Source organism: Odontesthes bonariensis, chromosome 10 (assembly GCF_027942865.1).
Source record: "Odontesthes bonariensis isolate fOdoBon6 chromosome 10, fOdoBon6.hap1, whole genome shotgun sequence".
Taxonomy (NCBI): Eukaryota; Metazoa; Chordata; class Actinopteri; order Atheriniformes; family Atherinopsidae; genus Odontesthes; species Odontesthes bonariensis.
Genome location: NC_134515.1, coordinates 8,078,864 through 8,094,958, shown reverse-complemented (window position 1 = coordinate 8,094,958; position 16,095 = coordinate 8,078,864). Strand labels below are relative to the sequence as shown.

The 16,095-nt window shown below is 40.1% G+C and overlaps 1 protein-coding gene across 1 annotated transcript in view; it reads left to right on the top strand.

The window, feature by feature from the left end:
* Positions 1-15,521, top strand: part of cpne9 (copine family member IX) — a 127,827-nt gene extending 112,306 nt beyond the window's left edge. Inside the window, exons 18-20 of the mRNA XM_075476117.1 lie at positions 1,306-1,363; positions 3,991-4,064; positions 13,173-15,521. Coding sequence (XP_075332232.1) covers positions 1,306-1,363; positions 3,991-4,064; positions 13,173-13,355 — 315 coding nt within the window. The 3' untranslated portion in view covers positions 13,356-15,521. The remainder of the gene's footprint in view (positions 1-1,305; positions 1,364-3,990; positions 4,065-13,172) is intronic.
* Positions 15,522-16,095: the final 574 nt, after the last annotated feature.

Below are 16,095 nucleotides of genomic sequence, written 5' to 3'. Positions count from 1 at the left end.
ATTTTGTGTCAAGGAAAAATAAAGGTAAGCGTTGACGGCCCAATCGACCTTCCGCTGTAAGTGTTTTTCAGGGTGTTGCAACAGTTTCATTGTCTTGCCTAAAGTAAGGCTGCGGGATATGTTTATTCCACATTCTCCAGAAGTACTGCATGAGAAAATGTGCAGACTTTACCTTCGTGTAAACTTTGTGAAAACAGAAGTAATTCTCAGAGGGAGTTGTGGGTATTGTTTGCAGTTTCTGCTGCATAATTTATTCTGTTTCCACGTATTTGGCATTCCACCCCTTTCATAGACATTTCAGATATATCTTATTTTGGTACAGATAAGTCAAAAACCTTAGCGGCTGCTCGATTTGCTGCTAATAAGTAGCTGCGATTTCTACATCGTACTTTTTTGTAAATGTACTGCCCCACTTAGGCACAGCATGGGAGTATTTCTAGTACTGAAATCCTACTTCTCACTGGCAGGATCTTCATCAAGTGGTGATGCATATTTGAAGCAAGTTTTGGAAATATTGCTTCATGGAAAAAGTGCATTCATTTTGTTCCCATTAACTGGTGAGAAGCAAATAAACAAGGCTGCATAGTGATGGTGATGGTTTAGGCTGAGTAATAAACAGAGAAGAAGCAGCTAACCCAAAACAAACCTGAGAGGAAGATCAGGATTTATATCCACCATATTTGCTTTTATTCGTTCATGTCAGCGGCCACATTTCTTGTTTTCAGGGCTTTTGATGCTTCCGTGAGGCCTTCTTGTCAGTTTTCAACACTTTCCAGTGAAGACTGCGTATAGTTGTCGCCCACATTTAGCACTCAATATGTCCAGTTAAATTTAAACTTTTAGCACAAGCAGTTTAGTCCTTATTATTGCTTGATTTATGCATCACAGAAACAACTGTAAATATGTAAGATGCTCAATTGAAGTCTGTAAATCATGTTGAAATCATAGAGAAGCACCAAACTGGATTTCAGTGCCGACCTTTGGTTGAAAGTTTTCCTAAATAAATTTGTCATAGGAAATAAAAACCACATGCTGATGACATAATGCTTTTGAGATAACATAAAGAGGGCAGTTGAATAAGAGAATGTGAAGAAATGGTAATCATTTGTCATGATGTAAGTGATTAAATGTAGCTAATTTTAAGAAAATCTGGTCCTGATTCTCTGGACAGTTTCAGAAATAATGGGAGAAAATAAGTATAATCAGTCTGTTTATTTAACTCTCTGACAAACCTCATAGAATCCTGCTTCTTTGTGATCTAATGCATCTGACTGAGCATCCTCTTTGTTTTTGTCCTCTGAACAGGCAGCATCACTTCCTCTGTCAATTATCATCGTTGGTGTTGGGCCTGCTGAGTTTGATGGTGAGTGTTCCAATACAGCATGAAGGGCTATTATTCTTTTCACCCTGAGTAAACGTCAAAGAGAAGACCAAGGTTGCAATCGGTGACATTTTGTTTACAGGTGACAAAACGGTAGATAAAAGACGCTTGTTTTCAAGCATCATTTCAAATTTAGAAAAAAAAACACCATGAATGGTTTTACCAAAATATCCTAAAAACATAAAAGGTGTAAATTGGTAGTAGTAGAACATTTACTGTATGAATAAAGTGGTTAGGCTGCATACACATGTGGAAATATTTACCCAACTTGACTCTTTTGGTTATTTTTAACCTTTTAACAGCACCTGCCGGAAACATTAGCACCACCTGCTGTTTCTGGACAAACCACCTGTTAAAATTTCACGTAACAATAGCGAACGGAGAGTGGACTTTTGGAGATATTTCCAAAATAACCAAAAAGTCTCTTTAAAGTTCCAGTGTGTAACATTGTGCTTCAGCCATTACCAGACATTCCAGCCCACATAACCAGTTTAGCATATTCTGAATAATCACAGATATGTCGAAAAGTGATTGCTCCAAACTTTAAGAAAGCTAGCTTGTTGGATAGCTAGCATGGTAATGCTACTTTACACTGATCCTGGAGAGCCTGCAGCACATCTTCAAAAACAATTAAAAAGTCAACTGTTAAGAGATAATGAATTGCTGATAATCACCATTATTTGGGTAGCAAATTTGTTTTATGTACATAGCCTGCTCCTAATATTTTACGACTACTACCTGTGGCTTGCTAATTCAGCTAACATCTTTTAGCATCGCCCTTTTTTTTTTTTTAAAGCAATGACCGCTTTGAAGCAATCCAAGAGCTATTTGAAGCCATGTAAAGAATTAGTAGCAATAGTGACACATTGTCAGGAACTGGAAAAAGACAGGCTGAGATTTTTGCGGAGCAGCACAGCCTAATGTGGTTAAAAAGTTACTCTGAGACTCAGTTGCTAATGTTAGCTTAAACATATCCAGAGTCAGCTTCCACATAGAGAAATACAATTGGAAGAATCCAGAAGTAGTCAGTTATACACATAGCCGAGCTGAATTCAATTCATTTTATTTTTTATATACTTTCAAAACAACAACTTTGACCTAACTGCAGTACAACTAAAGAGAAAATCGGCATTAACCATTAAATTGAAAGTAAAAGCAGTAAAATCTACACAAACTAAAAAAAGAGAGAGTACAAAGTCAAACAAATTTTAAAATCTGTTTTAGACTCATCTGGAAGAAGCCAAAACTGATGGAAGGAAGGACAAGAAGAAGTGAGATTTGGATAAACTTCAAATGGAAATGTGTTTAATTCAATTCAGCAATTTTGACTAAAGTGTCTTTAAGGAAGAATTGAACGCTGACCTTGACTTTTACCTAAATTGATGAGACTCAAAAGAAGGAACCCGCCACAGCAGCCGTATCGTAACAGGTCCTTTATGTTCACCAGTGCTCCAACACTCTGGATAACTGTTGAGGAGAGTGAGTGAAGTCAAGTATGCGAGCATCTCACAGCCTGTAAATCAATGAATTACTTCACAGTTGGGACTATTATTGTGTGAGTGTGCACAATCTGTTCCTGCTCAGCAGCGTGAAACAACTTAATACTTCATCATTGTGTTGGATGACTTATCATTTTCTACCTGTTTAAGCAATCAAAAGGTGGACTGGCTGTGAAAGCACTGAGGCATGTCTGAAGGTCACGGGGTCAAACTGCCGTAGCAGCTTAAAGTGTGTGCATGCACCTTGTTGCTAAGCCTAATTGTTCTGCCTCCAGTCTATGCTCCGAGCATGTCACTTTCTGCTGTTTGTCCTCTGTTTTCTAACTCTGCGTGAGTCCTTTTGCTGCCTCAGCCTCAGATTGTGTCAGAGATGGGGACTCAAGTCACTGTGACTTGGACTCAAGTCGACTCGAGTCGCTGTTTTGATGACTTGTGACGTGACTTGACAAAAAATAAAAGACTTGAGACTCGACTTGGAAGTTAGAGACTCGGCACTAGACTTGACTTGAATGACTTGAGTGTTAAGCATCTAGCATAACTTCGACCTTTGTTTGTCATTTGAAGATCCATTCTGACCAGTAAGTGCTTGTCAAATGAGCTAATATTATCCTGTTAGCCTAGTCGGTAGTTAGCTAACGTTAGCTTGATATGATACGGGGTGGACAGGTTGGACACATTGGCCAATGATGTTTACTGACAGTTACTTATATCTTGTCTTTTCATTTTATTAAGATCAGATTCTGCAGGTAAAATTCCAATAATAAGGTGACTTGACTTATTACAGGACTTGACTTGCCCAAGAAAAAATTACTTGGGACTTACTACTTATTTTTATATTTGAACCAGTTGTTTGAAAGCTCTCTTGTAGCTACACTGAAACTATTTAGTTTTCCACGTGACTGGTCATAATTATTTTCATCCTACGTCTAGCTTGCTTGAAGAATGACATTTTTCTATATGCATAAAGGACTCTAACTGTGCAGAGTAGTAGTTCTCGGTCCACTTACTGTGTTCCAATTCAGCAATTATGACATGAATTTACCGCAAACATCTTGTAGCTTTGTTATATTCCCCCCCCGATGGTTCTAGTGTTGCTTTTTGTCCTTTCAGCGATGGAGGAGCTGGATGGAGACGAGGTGAGAGTATCCTCCAGAGGACGTCTTGCTGAGAGAGACATTGTTCAGGTACTCGTCATGATTCTATTTAAATGTGCAGGTTAGGTTTGTGCACTTTTCTGTGAACAGCATCAGCATGGGGGATATATACCCAGAGGAAGATGGCTCACATTTACAACACACACCCAAACACACACTGGAGACCTGTCTGTGGAGGGAAATTGAGCAGGCGTGCTACAGTCTACAGTGCCATGTTTCTGGTTGTGATTCCATCCCTCCAAAACAGAGTCAGCAGCCCAATTATTTAATGTTCTTCGCTCATAATTACACACATAAATAACAGCAGCCCCGTGAGAGAATGCAAATATCTCCTGAGACATTTTTGGCCCTTATGTGTCGAAACTTGACTTAAAATAAATGAGAAATGTACTGCAAACTGCTGCTGTTCGGTTTATCCAATGTTCTGGGATCGGTAGCATATTCATATGTTTTAACAGTTGTGGCATTGTTATTTGTATTTGCATGGATAGCTGAGTATCTGCACATACAGGCTGCTGTAGACCCACCACTTTTTTTTTAACGTTTTTGGCTCCTTCAGCTTACATACTTTTTCACTCAGCTGTTATTTCGAATCCCACACTGGAAAAAATGCCCCTCCAAAAATAAGTTAAAAAAACAACAAATACAAGATGTTTTTGCTTGAAATAAGCAAAAACATCTGCCAATGGAACTAGTGAAAATCGGTTTGTAATAAGATGTGATATTTGGGACTTTTGAGATAAAAGTGATCTTGAAATTAGCTTAAAAACCTCTTCAAATGTCAAAAAAAGCTTGTTTCATATGAAATCCGACTCAAAACAATTTGTTTTCAAGACTTTTTCATTTGACAAGATATTCCAGATGTATTGTCTTCAAACAAGTCCCTATATCTGGCTGAAATAGTGCTTGTTAGGCAGTTGTGTCTTATATTAAGTGTAATGAGATATTTTGACTAGAAATGAGACAAATATACTTGGTAAGACTTTGATATTTTCCAGTGCAAACCTGCTTCTTATGAGGGGTGTATATTCAAATCTTTCTTAAAGTGTAACCTAAAGCTGTGTTTTCAGCTGATTGAGTTGCACATCTGTGGAGCTGTGCAGGTAATGTGTTGTTATTTCAAGGTAATGAGGTAGTTATTCTGTTATTTCAAGATAACACAGCTAATTTTCACACCATAAGCTAATTTATCTGATTATCTTGAGAAATCTGCCTTTTGTTTTCTCAATAGCTTGACATTTTGTTACCTGTTATCATGACAAAACAAGCTTTGGTTTCTCGGTCTCAACATGATTATGGTGAGCTGGAAAATGAGTGTTGGCACCTAATTTCCTTGTTCATTATGTCATTATTGTCATAACAGATGGGGGGGGATCTACAACATTAAAGCAAAGCGTACATGTGTACTTCTGTTGGATGCACTGATTTTAGATCGAATTAGATTTAAACAGTGATGTCTGTGGGCATACATTTTAACAGACTCAGCCCTGCTTTAGCCAGCAGCCGCCCTTCAGGCTATTAAACTGTTTTGCAGAAAACAGCCAAACTAACTTGTTATCTCAAGACAACACAAGTTTATACATACATGATCGCGGCAAAACAAACTCGGTTGTCTTGAGATAACAAAATAATTACTCGTGATCTCGAGATATTGACATAAAAAAACTTTCAAGCATGGCCTCTCTTGGCTTTCAGACATGATGAAATGAGCCAACCAGTTTCCATTAGTGGCCAATCAGTTGTAATGTCAGTTGGTGGCTTGGACAAAGAAGTTGGTGCCTTGTTTCCCTTAACAAGGAGGAGGAGGGAGACCGGTGGTGTGATGGCGTGCAGCACATTTGACAAGCGAGTTTGACCCCAGATCTGACAGCTTTACTTTTTCCGTTTTTGGGATTCATTCAGCCAACAACACAATGTTTTAATGAAACACATGTCACTCACCTGTTGGGTTTGGGCAATAACACCCTTCAGTGAGGGTTAGAGAAAGATCATGGTTGGAGCTGAAATACTTACTCACCTTATTGGATGCCATTTTGCTGGTGACACGTTGACATGTCAACACAACAGGACACTGCAACACTTTCTCACTTCCTCTTTGGGTTCAGGCAACATATTCACTTGTTTAGGGTTATAAATCTAAACAACTGAGTTTGGATCATGGTTAAGATTAAAATGCATTTACTGAGCTACGCCACCATCATGGCTTTGGTTGCTCCCGCGACCACTGGACATGCCCCTCCCTTGTGGTGTCCAACTCTTTGCTCCAATTCTTCAGTGTTTTTTATGACTCACTTATAGCTTCAACCTTTTTTTGAAAAAATAAAACAAGATAATGCAAACAAAAAACTTGGGGTTTGTAAAAGTTTGCATTTTAACTAAGAAACTGAAAAGCACACCAACTTCTGATCTCAGAAATGGCTCATAATGCCACCGCAGAGTTGCCTATTAGCACCACTCTTGGAGTGACAGCTTTACAGGTTTACAAGTAGCCTCAAGTGTGGTTTGCTGCTTTTGTTGTTGGTGTAGCTCAGCTTGTTACATTTCCTTAGTTTTGTAAAGATTATCTAAATATAGACTAAATGGCAAAAGAACTTAGTCGTGTAATCATCTTTTAAAGTTTTATTGACTTCCATCCATCCATCCATCCATCCATTATCTTCCGCTGGTCCGGGGATCGGGTCGCGGGGGCAGCAGCTTGAGCAAAGAGACCCAGACGTCCCTGTCCCCGGCCACTTCCTCCAGCTCTTCTGGGGGGACCCCGAGGCGTTCCCAGGCCAGCCGAGAGACATAGTCTCTCCAACGTGTCCTGGGTCTTCCCCGGGGCCTCCTCCCAGTGGGACGGGCCCGGAACACCTCACCGGGGAGGCGTCCAGGAGGCATTCTCACCAGATGCCCGAGCCACCTCATCTGACTCCTCTCGATGTTTTATTGACTTTCTAAGAAAAATGACTGTTAGTTCCAGCATCTGCAATAACTGTATTTTTGTTAGCTACAGTATTTAGGGACTTGTCACACATTTGAAAATGTCTACAGAAGCCTTAAAACGGTCTTACATACATACATTTTATTCCATCCTTTTTCTCGTGATAACGAGATAATTTTCCTCCGTTTTCTCGTGATAACGGCTGTGTTCGTAATTGCATACTTCTCCTACTACTCATATTGACTTTTTTCCCGAATGCATACTAGATTCCCCGAAATGTTGGGTATGCATCATGAGGTTACTACTCATACTCAAACTACCCAAGATGCAACGTAACGTGACATTGCCGATCGTCATTTCCTGTCAAAACGGCAGTTTCAAGCTAGCTATAACGAGGGTAGGTTCACTTCCTGTTTTCAAAACAAAAGCACCAATTGTATCCTAATGGTTTTTCCTATGATAAAAGGCAACGGGTATTTTATTTTGTGAAAATAACTGTAAGTGCTCACTACGGCTAGCTTTAGTAGCGGCGAATTCGTGGGAACAAAATCGTAAATAGCCGGTATTTTGTCAGGTTTTCAACACGTTGGGGATCTAAACGACTACTTTCTCGCCTGAAAATGTTTCAAATGTTGCTAAAGTTTACAGAGTTTAGAGCTTAAGTGAAATCAGCTTCAGGCCGGCTGATTTCGGCTCGGGCAGGAGCGAAATGCATTGTGGGTAAACGCTCTGCATACTGTCTGATCGATGAGTATGTAGTATGCGGTTTCGAACACAGCCAACGAGATAATTTTCCTCCTTTTTCACATGATAACGAGATAATTAATTTGCGATCTCGAGAAAACAAAGCGATAGTCTAGTCTATTAAATCATTGCAGGAAACATCATTTAGTGTAGCAATGTCAGAGGAGCAGGAGAATATCGATCACTGCATCACATATCTCTTCAATCAAGGCCTAAAACAGGCTGAAATAGCTTTATGCCTTTGCTATTACAGATGTACACATCAGTGTTCGTCATCTGAGAAGACGGTTAGCAAGGATTCAGCTTCAGCGCAATCTAACTGAGCCCGATGCCGTCATTAACTACATAGTTGACCGGCTGAGTTTTGAGACAAAACAAGAACAAATACTTCACTGATACACTAAAAGTGTGCACTATAAGTAGCCGCTTTGGTCACCGGAAATCAGTCACCAAATATGATTTGACTGTGAAATAATAAGATTAACATCATATTGAATTTGAAAATCAGTTGAATGCTAAACATTTGAATACAATAATATTTCCTCCGTGTGATGTATTATTTTTTTTTCATTCCACAACATCTCATTACACTGCAAAAACTCAGTCTCATCTCGGTCTCTATGGTAAATAACATACACGGAGGCGAGGCTGTAACTTGTGCTCTTTCAGTAGCCGCTCAACTTACTCCACATACAGGAGTAATCAATCACCGAACACCTGGAGTGTCACAGTCATAAACAGTCGAGCACCGAGTGCTCGATCAGATACGCCACAAGCGCGCAGTACACAAATGAATTATCTCATTATCACGAGAAAGGAGGGAAAATTTTCTTTTCTAAATCACCTAAAAACAGAGCTGTTTCTCTTTGTTTACTTCTGCTTTTAATCTGTTACACATATGCTTGCTCTCACGTGCCTGTAAGCGCGTCTAAGTCTGTACGCTTTTATACTCTAACTGTCATATATAGGAAAGTGATAACCCTGAAAGCGAGCAAAGGAATGTCCTCCGAGCAGTACATTTCCTCCATTATCATCTCCAAACTCAACAAAGAGTTCGGCTCTTTAATGGAAAAGAAAAAACTGTTTAGCAGTGAGTTTTATCAAGCGCATGCCGTAACCCCTGCAGAGCGATAACACCACATCTGGCAGAAGTCATTTCAAAGAGCCTTTAAGAGATATGAGAACATAAATAGGAGGCAAATACAATGGCTCCCGATAACGATGTACTATTGAATATTTGGATAGGAGTGAAGACTGGCCTGTCAGCCAGCAGAGAGTAGGGTATGATGATAAATGAGCACTTACAATGATAAATGTATGGTGTCCAGATAGCGAGAGGAGGAATATTCGGGCTTAACATCTTAAAGCAGAACATTACAAAAGCAGCAGCGGTTGTTTATTGTCGGAGAAAACTAATTTGGTTCTTATTTGACATAAATGTCATAGTTTGTGGCCTAAAGTAGAGGCGATTCCTTATATTTCCACACTTATGCAGTGTTGTATAAAGTACTGAAATCTCACACTCAAGTAAAAGTATAGGTACCCCTCCAAAATATGACTTTGGTAAAAGTCCAAGTCACTGACTGAAATGTTACTTGAGTTAAAGTCTTAAAGTATCCGAAACGTCTTGTACTTAAGTATGAGAATTACTGTAAAAATAGATCTACTTAAGTAATGTAATGAAAAGTATAAGTACAAAGTAAACAAGGCAAATGCAGTTTGAATGACATTTTTTATATTTTGGTAAACTTTGAAGGTTTAATACACTTAAAATCTACACACAACCAAGTGCAGGCAAAATTTAGACCAGGTTTAGACAGAAAATACAAACTTTGTGAACCTTTAAGTTTTTCTTCTTCAAGTCAGTGCTGAAAATGAGGCGTACATTACACCATTAAGAAAAAAAATGAAACAAAAGAGGCTGCTGCTGTTATTGCCATCATTATAAACAAAATTTAAAGAAAAAAATAGGAGAAAACTGAAGCTTATCTGGCATCTAAAGAGGGAGTCCAGTTAGAAACAATACATGCCCAGTAATATTGTTGTAATGTTTTAAATACTTGAACGCAGTTTTTCTAGAGAAGATAATTGTTTTGTATATGGGATTATCGTCCATTGACTCTTTTGCGCTTTAACATGCGCGCGCCTACAACCAGCCGTGAGTGACATGCTGTTTATAAAGTTGTTTTGTAACGTCCCCATGCCAGTAATGTGAGAACCATGCATATGGTTTTGATGGTAAGGCTTGTGACTTTATTGTCGGATGGTTTATAAAGTGGTGTGACGTTTCTGCTGTGTGCAAGTTGTTGTTTTACGTGGAAGGGTTAGCGCTTGCCCCTTGGCCACCACGTATTAGCCTCGCATGACAGGCTGCGCAAACAGCGCAATCTCCACACAGGGAGCGCAGATTTGCACTTGTCTGTGTCCTACTGTGTCCTACTATCAGTATTTGACAACCTCTAGCAATGGGATTGCGCTTCAAATGCCCCGGAGTTCCCCTTTAAAACCTAAAAAAGGGGAGTTTCTGGGGTCAAAACACTGTTGCGTTTTCTCTCTCTCTCTCTCTCTCTCTCTCTCTCTCTCTCTCTCTCTCTCTCTCTCTCTCTCTCTCTCTCTCTCTCTCTCTCTCTCTCTCTCTCTCTCTCTCTTTTGTAACGAGTAACTAAACCGAACAATGAAAATGTATTGGAGTAAAAGTATGCAATTAAGTTCGGAAATATAGTGAAGTAAAAGGGAAAGTTGTCAAAAAATTTTAAACTCGAGGAAAGTACAAAGTATTCCAAAATATACTTAAGTACAGTAATGAAGTAGTTTTACTTCGTTACTATACAACACTGCACTTATGTGAGTGAACACTAAGAAATGAAGGGTTTTGTAAACCGTGATTATAGAGCAGTGGTGTTGATGGGAATGAAACTGACCCCACGACAGCTTAATAAGGAAAATAATACATGCATAAAGCCGTATTGATTTTTGTTGGGTCCAGTTTACCTAGCAGTGGTAATCACATATGCATGCACGCAGCAATCCTCTGGTGGCCTTTAACACTGAGGCAATCACTCACACAGGCTGTTTACACCGGCAGGAGAGGAAAAAAGTGAACTCATGTCAGGTCTCACACCTCAGCTTTACACTCGTGCCTCAAACGGACGGGAAGTTGACAGGGTTGGCAGGAAGTGTGGATTAAATGGAATTATGTTCTCGTGTGGACAGTCGGCCCTTTGAGTTTTCTTGACTTGTCAATTTTTAGTAATAATCAGACTTTGAGTGCAGAGGGATTTGATAATGGGATGATTTGATATTCTGACATGTAGCCACTTTCAGACACGTCTTGTGCATGAAAGCCAGTCGGAACAGGACAGCCGACTGTATGCTGCAGCATCAGGAAGGCCGAAGCGACGCCTCAACACAGAGGAACACCGAACACTGAAAGGAACGCCGGTTCCGCCTCCTGAAGGAGGATTGTGTGCTCATCGTTTTAGAGCTGAACCATTAGTGGAATGATGAGCAGACTGAATGTTTCAGCACCGGTTTAGATCTGATACTTCTTTCTAAAACTGTTCACAGATATTGGAACAGGTCTGAAGACTCTTTGTGCTTCAGAAATAAGTGAAGCCCACAAAGTGAGGTCACACCTGGTTTTAACAGTTTTGTCCCTTTTTCAACAGATTTTTTTCACATTCATGTGCAGATATCCAATCCAACTTTATTTGTTAAGCACTTTAAAAGAACCACAGTGGACCAACGTGCTGTACAGGATAAATAAAGACATCATAAATAAAAGGTTCACAAGAAATTGCAATAAAAAGTTAAATAAAAAGAATTTAGTTGTTTAAGGAGATTAGAAACGGGTGAAGCATCAAGCGTTTTCTTATCAAATCACTAGCGCTGGGTGAGTTAAATCGCTAATTATTTAACGCCGACAAATATTTTATCGCGCATTAACGCAGGTTTTATTATTTATTTTATTTTGTAAAAGTCTGTTGCTCACAGGCTTTTATTTTGTAAAAGTCTGCTGCTGTCTGCTGTGGAACCGGAAAAGAAAGTAATCGGTGGATCCACCAAACCTGGAGAAGGGTACGGAACTTTTACTCGGCCATTTCCATTTTAAAGTTCTTCCAGACGGCGGAGTCGACAGAACCAAAGTCATCTGTAAACACTGCCAAGTTGAATTGTCTTCTCAGCGTAGTAGTTCCAGTCTAAAATATCACTTAAAGGCAAAACACACAACTGATAGCAGCAAGTCATTCAAGGAAACAGACAGTGGAGCGAGGCTTCTACATAAAAACTACAGAAAGATGCTGATGTTAAAAGTGTGTTTGCACAACAAATGTTATGGCACTTTCATTCATATGGCAGCACATTTAAAATAAAACTAAATGCTAAAAGCTATACACTACTTTTGGATTCATTTTTGGATTTTGCGTACAAATGCGATTAATCGTAATTAATCAGGGAAATCATGTGATTAATTAGATCGTTGCCCAGCCCTACAAATCACTGATATCTCAATAGAATGACTTACAAAGAAATGATGTTTTACACGAGACATAATTAAAGGGAGAAATGTTCGCGTCCAACAAACACTGAGTTTTGGAAGGAAAGTGTTTTCATGCTCTTGGTCAGTCTGTAAAATGAAGGTCTTCAGATTCCTCAGAAAAATGAACAAAAGCTCCTCATCTCTGCTCGAGGCTACGTTAGCTCCTGCTAACATGACGCACAGTTAATAGGTGAATGAATTGTGGGAGGTTGATTTGGACCGAAACAGAACATTTTGACATGGAACAGGAATCCGTGAGACGATATCTCTGCTGCATTCTGTCAAAGATGGAAAATTTCATTTGAATATCAGTCAAAACACAAACTATTCTCGTCTTCCCTGCTTTAGTCTCGCCTCTTGTGCTCGGAGTTGGAATCTTATTAGATTCATAAATGGATTAAAACGGATGTTGCATTGACGCAATGTATTATTGAATCATTTTTTTCTCCCATTTTAGTCAAAGAATAACAGAAAAATCAAATTAAATATGTCTTAAAGAAAAAAGAAAGAACTTGCATGATCGCATTAAATAGGGCAGAAGTGTTTCCTTCCATCTTCATGTTTGATGAGCTGTGGGACTCTCAAGTACGCAGCTGAGATGATTATTTAATAGAAACTTTAACTGATCGGAGTATTTCTGATAGGGTTCACTGGAAGAAGTGTCGGAGGTGTGCTTCGTCCTCACAGTAGCCGTTAATTAAAGCCCGGCCAGCTTTAAAACCCATGGCGGAGACGGTGCAACACCTTTTTCTTCCTTTCTGTCCTCGTTTTCAGCTGCCAAACATCACAGGAGCAGTGTCCCTAATACAACGTCTGTCTTCAACAGGCATGAAGCCAGCTGTTAAATAAAACAGCAGAGTGGAAAAGGACTGGATGTCACTCATCTACAGATACATGTGTCCCACTTTAAAATCTGTACCTCTGCTTCCAGTTTGTTCCATTCAGAGACTACATCGACAGATCTGGCAACCAGGTTCTCAGCATGGCCCGACTGGCTAAGGACGTCCTCGCCGAGATCCCCGACCAGCTGCTGTCGTTCATGAAGAGCCGAGGAATTGAACCGCGACCGGCCCTCTCCTCCTCCGCGCTGCCGGAGCTTCTCCGCCACATCTGAACCCCGACGTGCTCTCTGTCTGTCCACACCAACGTCTCCCCCCCGGTTCCCCCCTTTCTCCTCATCTACACCCACCTTCCTTTACAATTTATTTCTCACTTTATAGGAACAAAAGGTTGGCCCTTCATCCTCCCTTATCACCGGTGAGGCTAAACACACATCCCATGGAGTCAGCGGGCGCTCATCCCCGACTCACCTGCTGCTGTTATTACTTTTCAATTACAGTACGAAAGGCCAGTCGGAACGAACCCTCCCCCTCTGACATTTGATCACTTCTGAATTAGTCTACTAATTCCCCCTCAACACGTCTTCACCAGACACGTTTTCCACCAAAAGGTTCCTGCATTTATCTTCAGCCGGTGTTGACATTCGTCACATTTATCAGGGGTCCTTTTTAGGTGCACGATGTGGTATTTAATTGAAAATTAACTAATTCAAAGCCCCTCACGAACAATGTACGGCAACGTTTAACCAGGCGCTGGTGATGTCATAGGCCAGGTTCTGGCAGTAATTGATAGGCGTAATTGGTCACCTCACCGAGAGAGCTTTTACTCATTTGAATAATCCGAAATTCTTCTTCTGAAGGCAGCAGAATAGCGTTTAGCAGATCCAGTGCGAGGGGTTCAGGTCACATGTTATCGGTTACAGACACACATACACACACCTGTCTGCCACGCCACACCCACCCTCGCTTAGCCCAGCGTGGGCCGAGGCCGGGTGCAGATTCCCCCCCTGCTGTTAGAGAAATGCCAGTCTCTCCAGCTGCCCTGCAGAGAGGAGGAGGGAGGGAGGAAGGAAAAGAGCCAGAGGGAGGGAGCGATGGGAGGAGGGGGGAGGCACGAGAGAGGAGAAAAGAGACGGAGATGCTCAAGGACGCAGGGGGGGGAAGAAAGCATCAAGAGATTTGTTTTGTTTGATGCTGGAAGGGAAAGAAAAAGGGGATGGCGGCATATGAAAGGGAAGGCTGCAGCTCAGTGCTGTTTCTGGCTCACTTTCCGAAGTTTTTTGTATGCATATTTTCAGAGGAAATGAATCTTAATAAGGGATAAATGCACATTCTGTGAAAAAGCAATATACCTGACTCCCAGTGTAGTGTTTGCCCTATGCATGTCCCTTCCTCTCCCCTGCCATTGCTTGACATTTCATTTCCAGGCAGAGTGGAGCTGCGTGCAAAGTGGGTAAAGTCTGCCACCTAGTGCTCGCCCATTGTATAGCAGGGTGTCCTTAATATGCATGACTGCTGTTCGTTCCTACTTCAAACAATCCGCATGCATTAGCACATGCAGCCAGTCGTTCTATCATAACATAGAGCAGTGATTTCAGGCGTCCGGACAAACAACCAGAGAACCAAAAGGAACAAAAAGAACTTCAATGTGAAATGTGTCAAGTGGTGGTTTAGAAGGGTCTTTTATGTGCTGTGTAAGTATATTGACTTTTTTCTAAACATGTTTCGTCATGTTTTTTGCATGTTGAAGAATAAATTTGTCTGTTTTCAAGTAGATGTTGGCCCCCTGAAAAAAAAGAGATGGGAATATATCTCACAGTAATATGCATTTTTTTCCCTCTGTCGCTGTATATTTTCATGTATGGATTTCAGAATTAAGTGGTCTGCTCCGAGTCTTGCAGAATCCTGTGAAGCGACAGGTATTTTTGATATTTTGAAAGGGTCCTAAAAACTGAAATGTGAGGTTTGACCAAAAATGCCAACGGAGTCCGAACATGTTCTGCTGTGATTTCTGTCCGTCTTTTGGCTCCAAGAACATTTGGAAAAAAGCTGAGCTGAGCAAGGTTTCGTTGTATATACATTACAGTATGTGATTAAAAACATGTTTCTCACTCATTTGCTTAAACTAGAGCTACAAAAAGCCTTTTACATCCGTGTTTCTAATAGCATCTATATTGTATTTTGAGGTTTTTAAGAATGTCCAATAAGCAGGCTGTAGAAATTAGAGAATCTTAACTGTTTTGATATGATGTTTGAACATGTTAGCGTGTACTCATGTCTCCTGAATTTGATGAACTGCAGTGCAATATTCCTGTAAAACAACACAATCTGATTATTGTATGTAGTTGTGATTTATTTACAACGCTGCACAGCATGCTCCCAATGAGTTCCAGCTTGAAATGGTTGATTCATCAAAGAGATTAAAAAGCTTAAATACACAATGGTGACATGTTTGCCTCATAACTGATTTTAAGCCCTCAAGGATTCATCACAATTCCCTGAATGTGTTGTCATCTTGCTGGAAATAAACAACGCTCCTGCCAGAGAGCTGTGACACAAACAGAAGCATTCACACCCCAGTTTGGTAAAGAAGCTCCATCTTTTCAGGTTACTAAGTCGTGACTGTAACTATCTCACTGGAAAAAAATGCCCCTCCAAAAATAAGTAAAAAAAACAGCAAATAACAAGACGTTTTTGCTTGAAATAAGCAAATAAGTCTGCCAATGGAACTAGTGAAAATCAGATTGTCAAGATTTCTTGAAATAAGGTGTGATATTTAGGACTTTTGAGATAAAAGTGATCTTGAAATTAGCTTAAAAAAAAATCTTGTTTCATATGATATGTGACTCAAAACAATTTGTTTTCAAGACTTTTTCATTTAACAAGATATTCAAGATGTATTGTCTTCAAACAAGTCCCTATATCTGGCTGAAATAGTGCTTGTTAGGCAGTTGTGTCTTATATTAAGTGTTAATGAGATATTTTGACTTGAAATGAGACAAATATACTTGATAA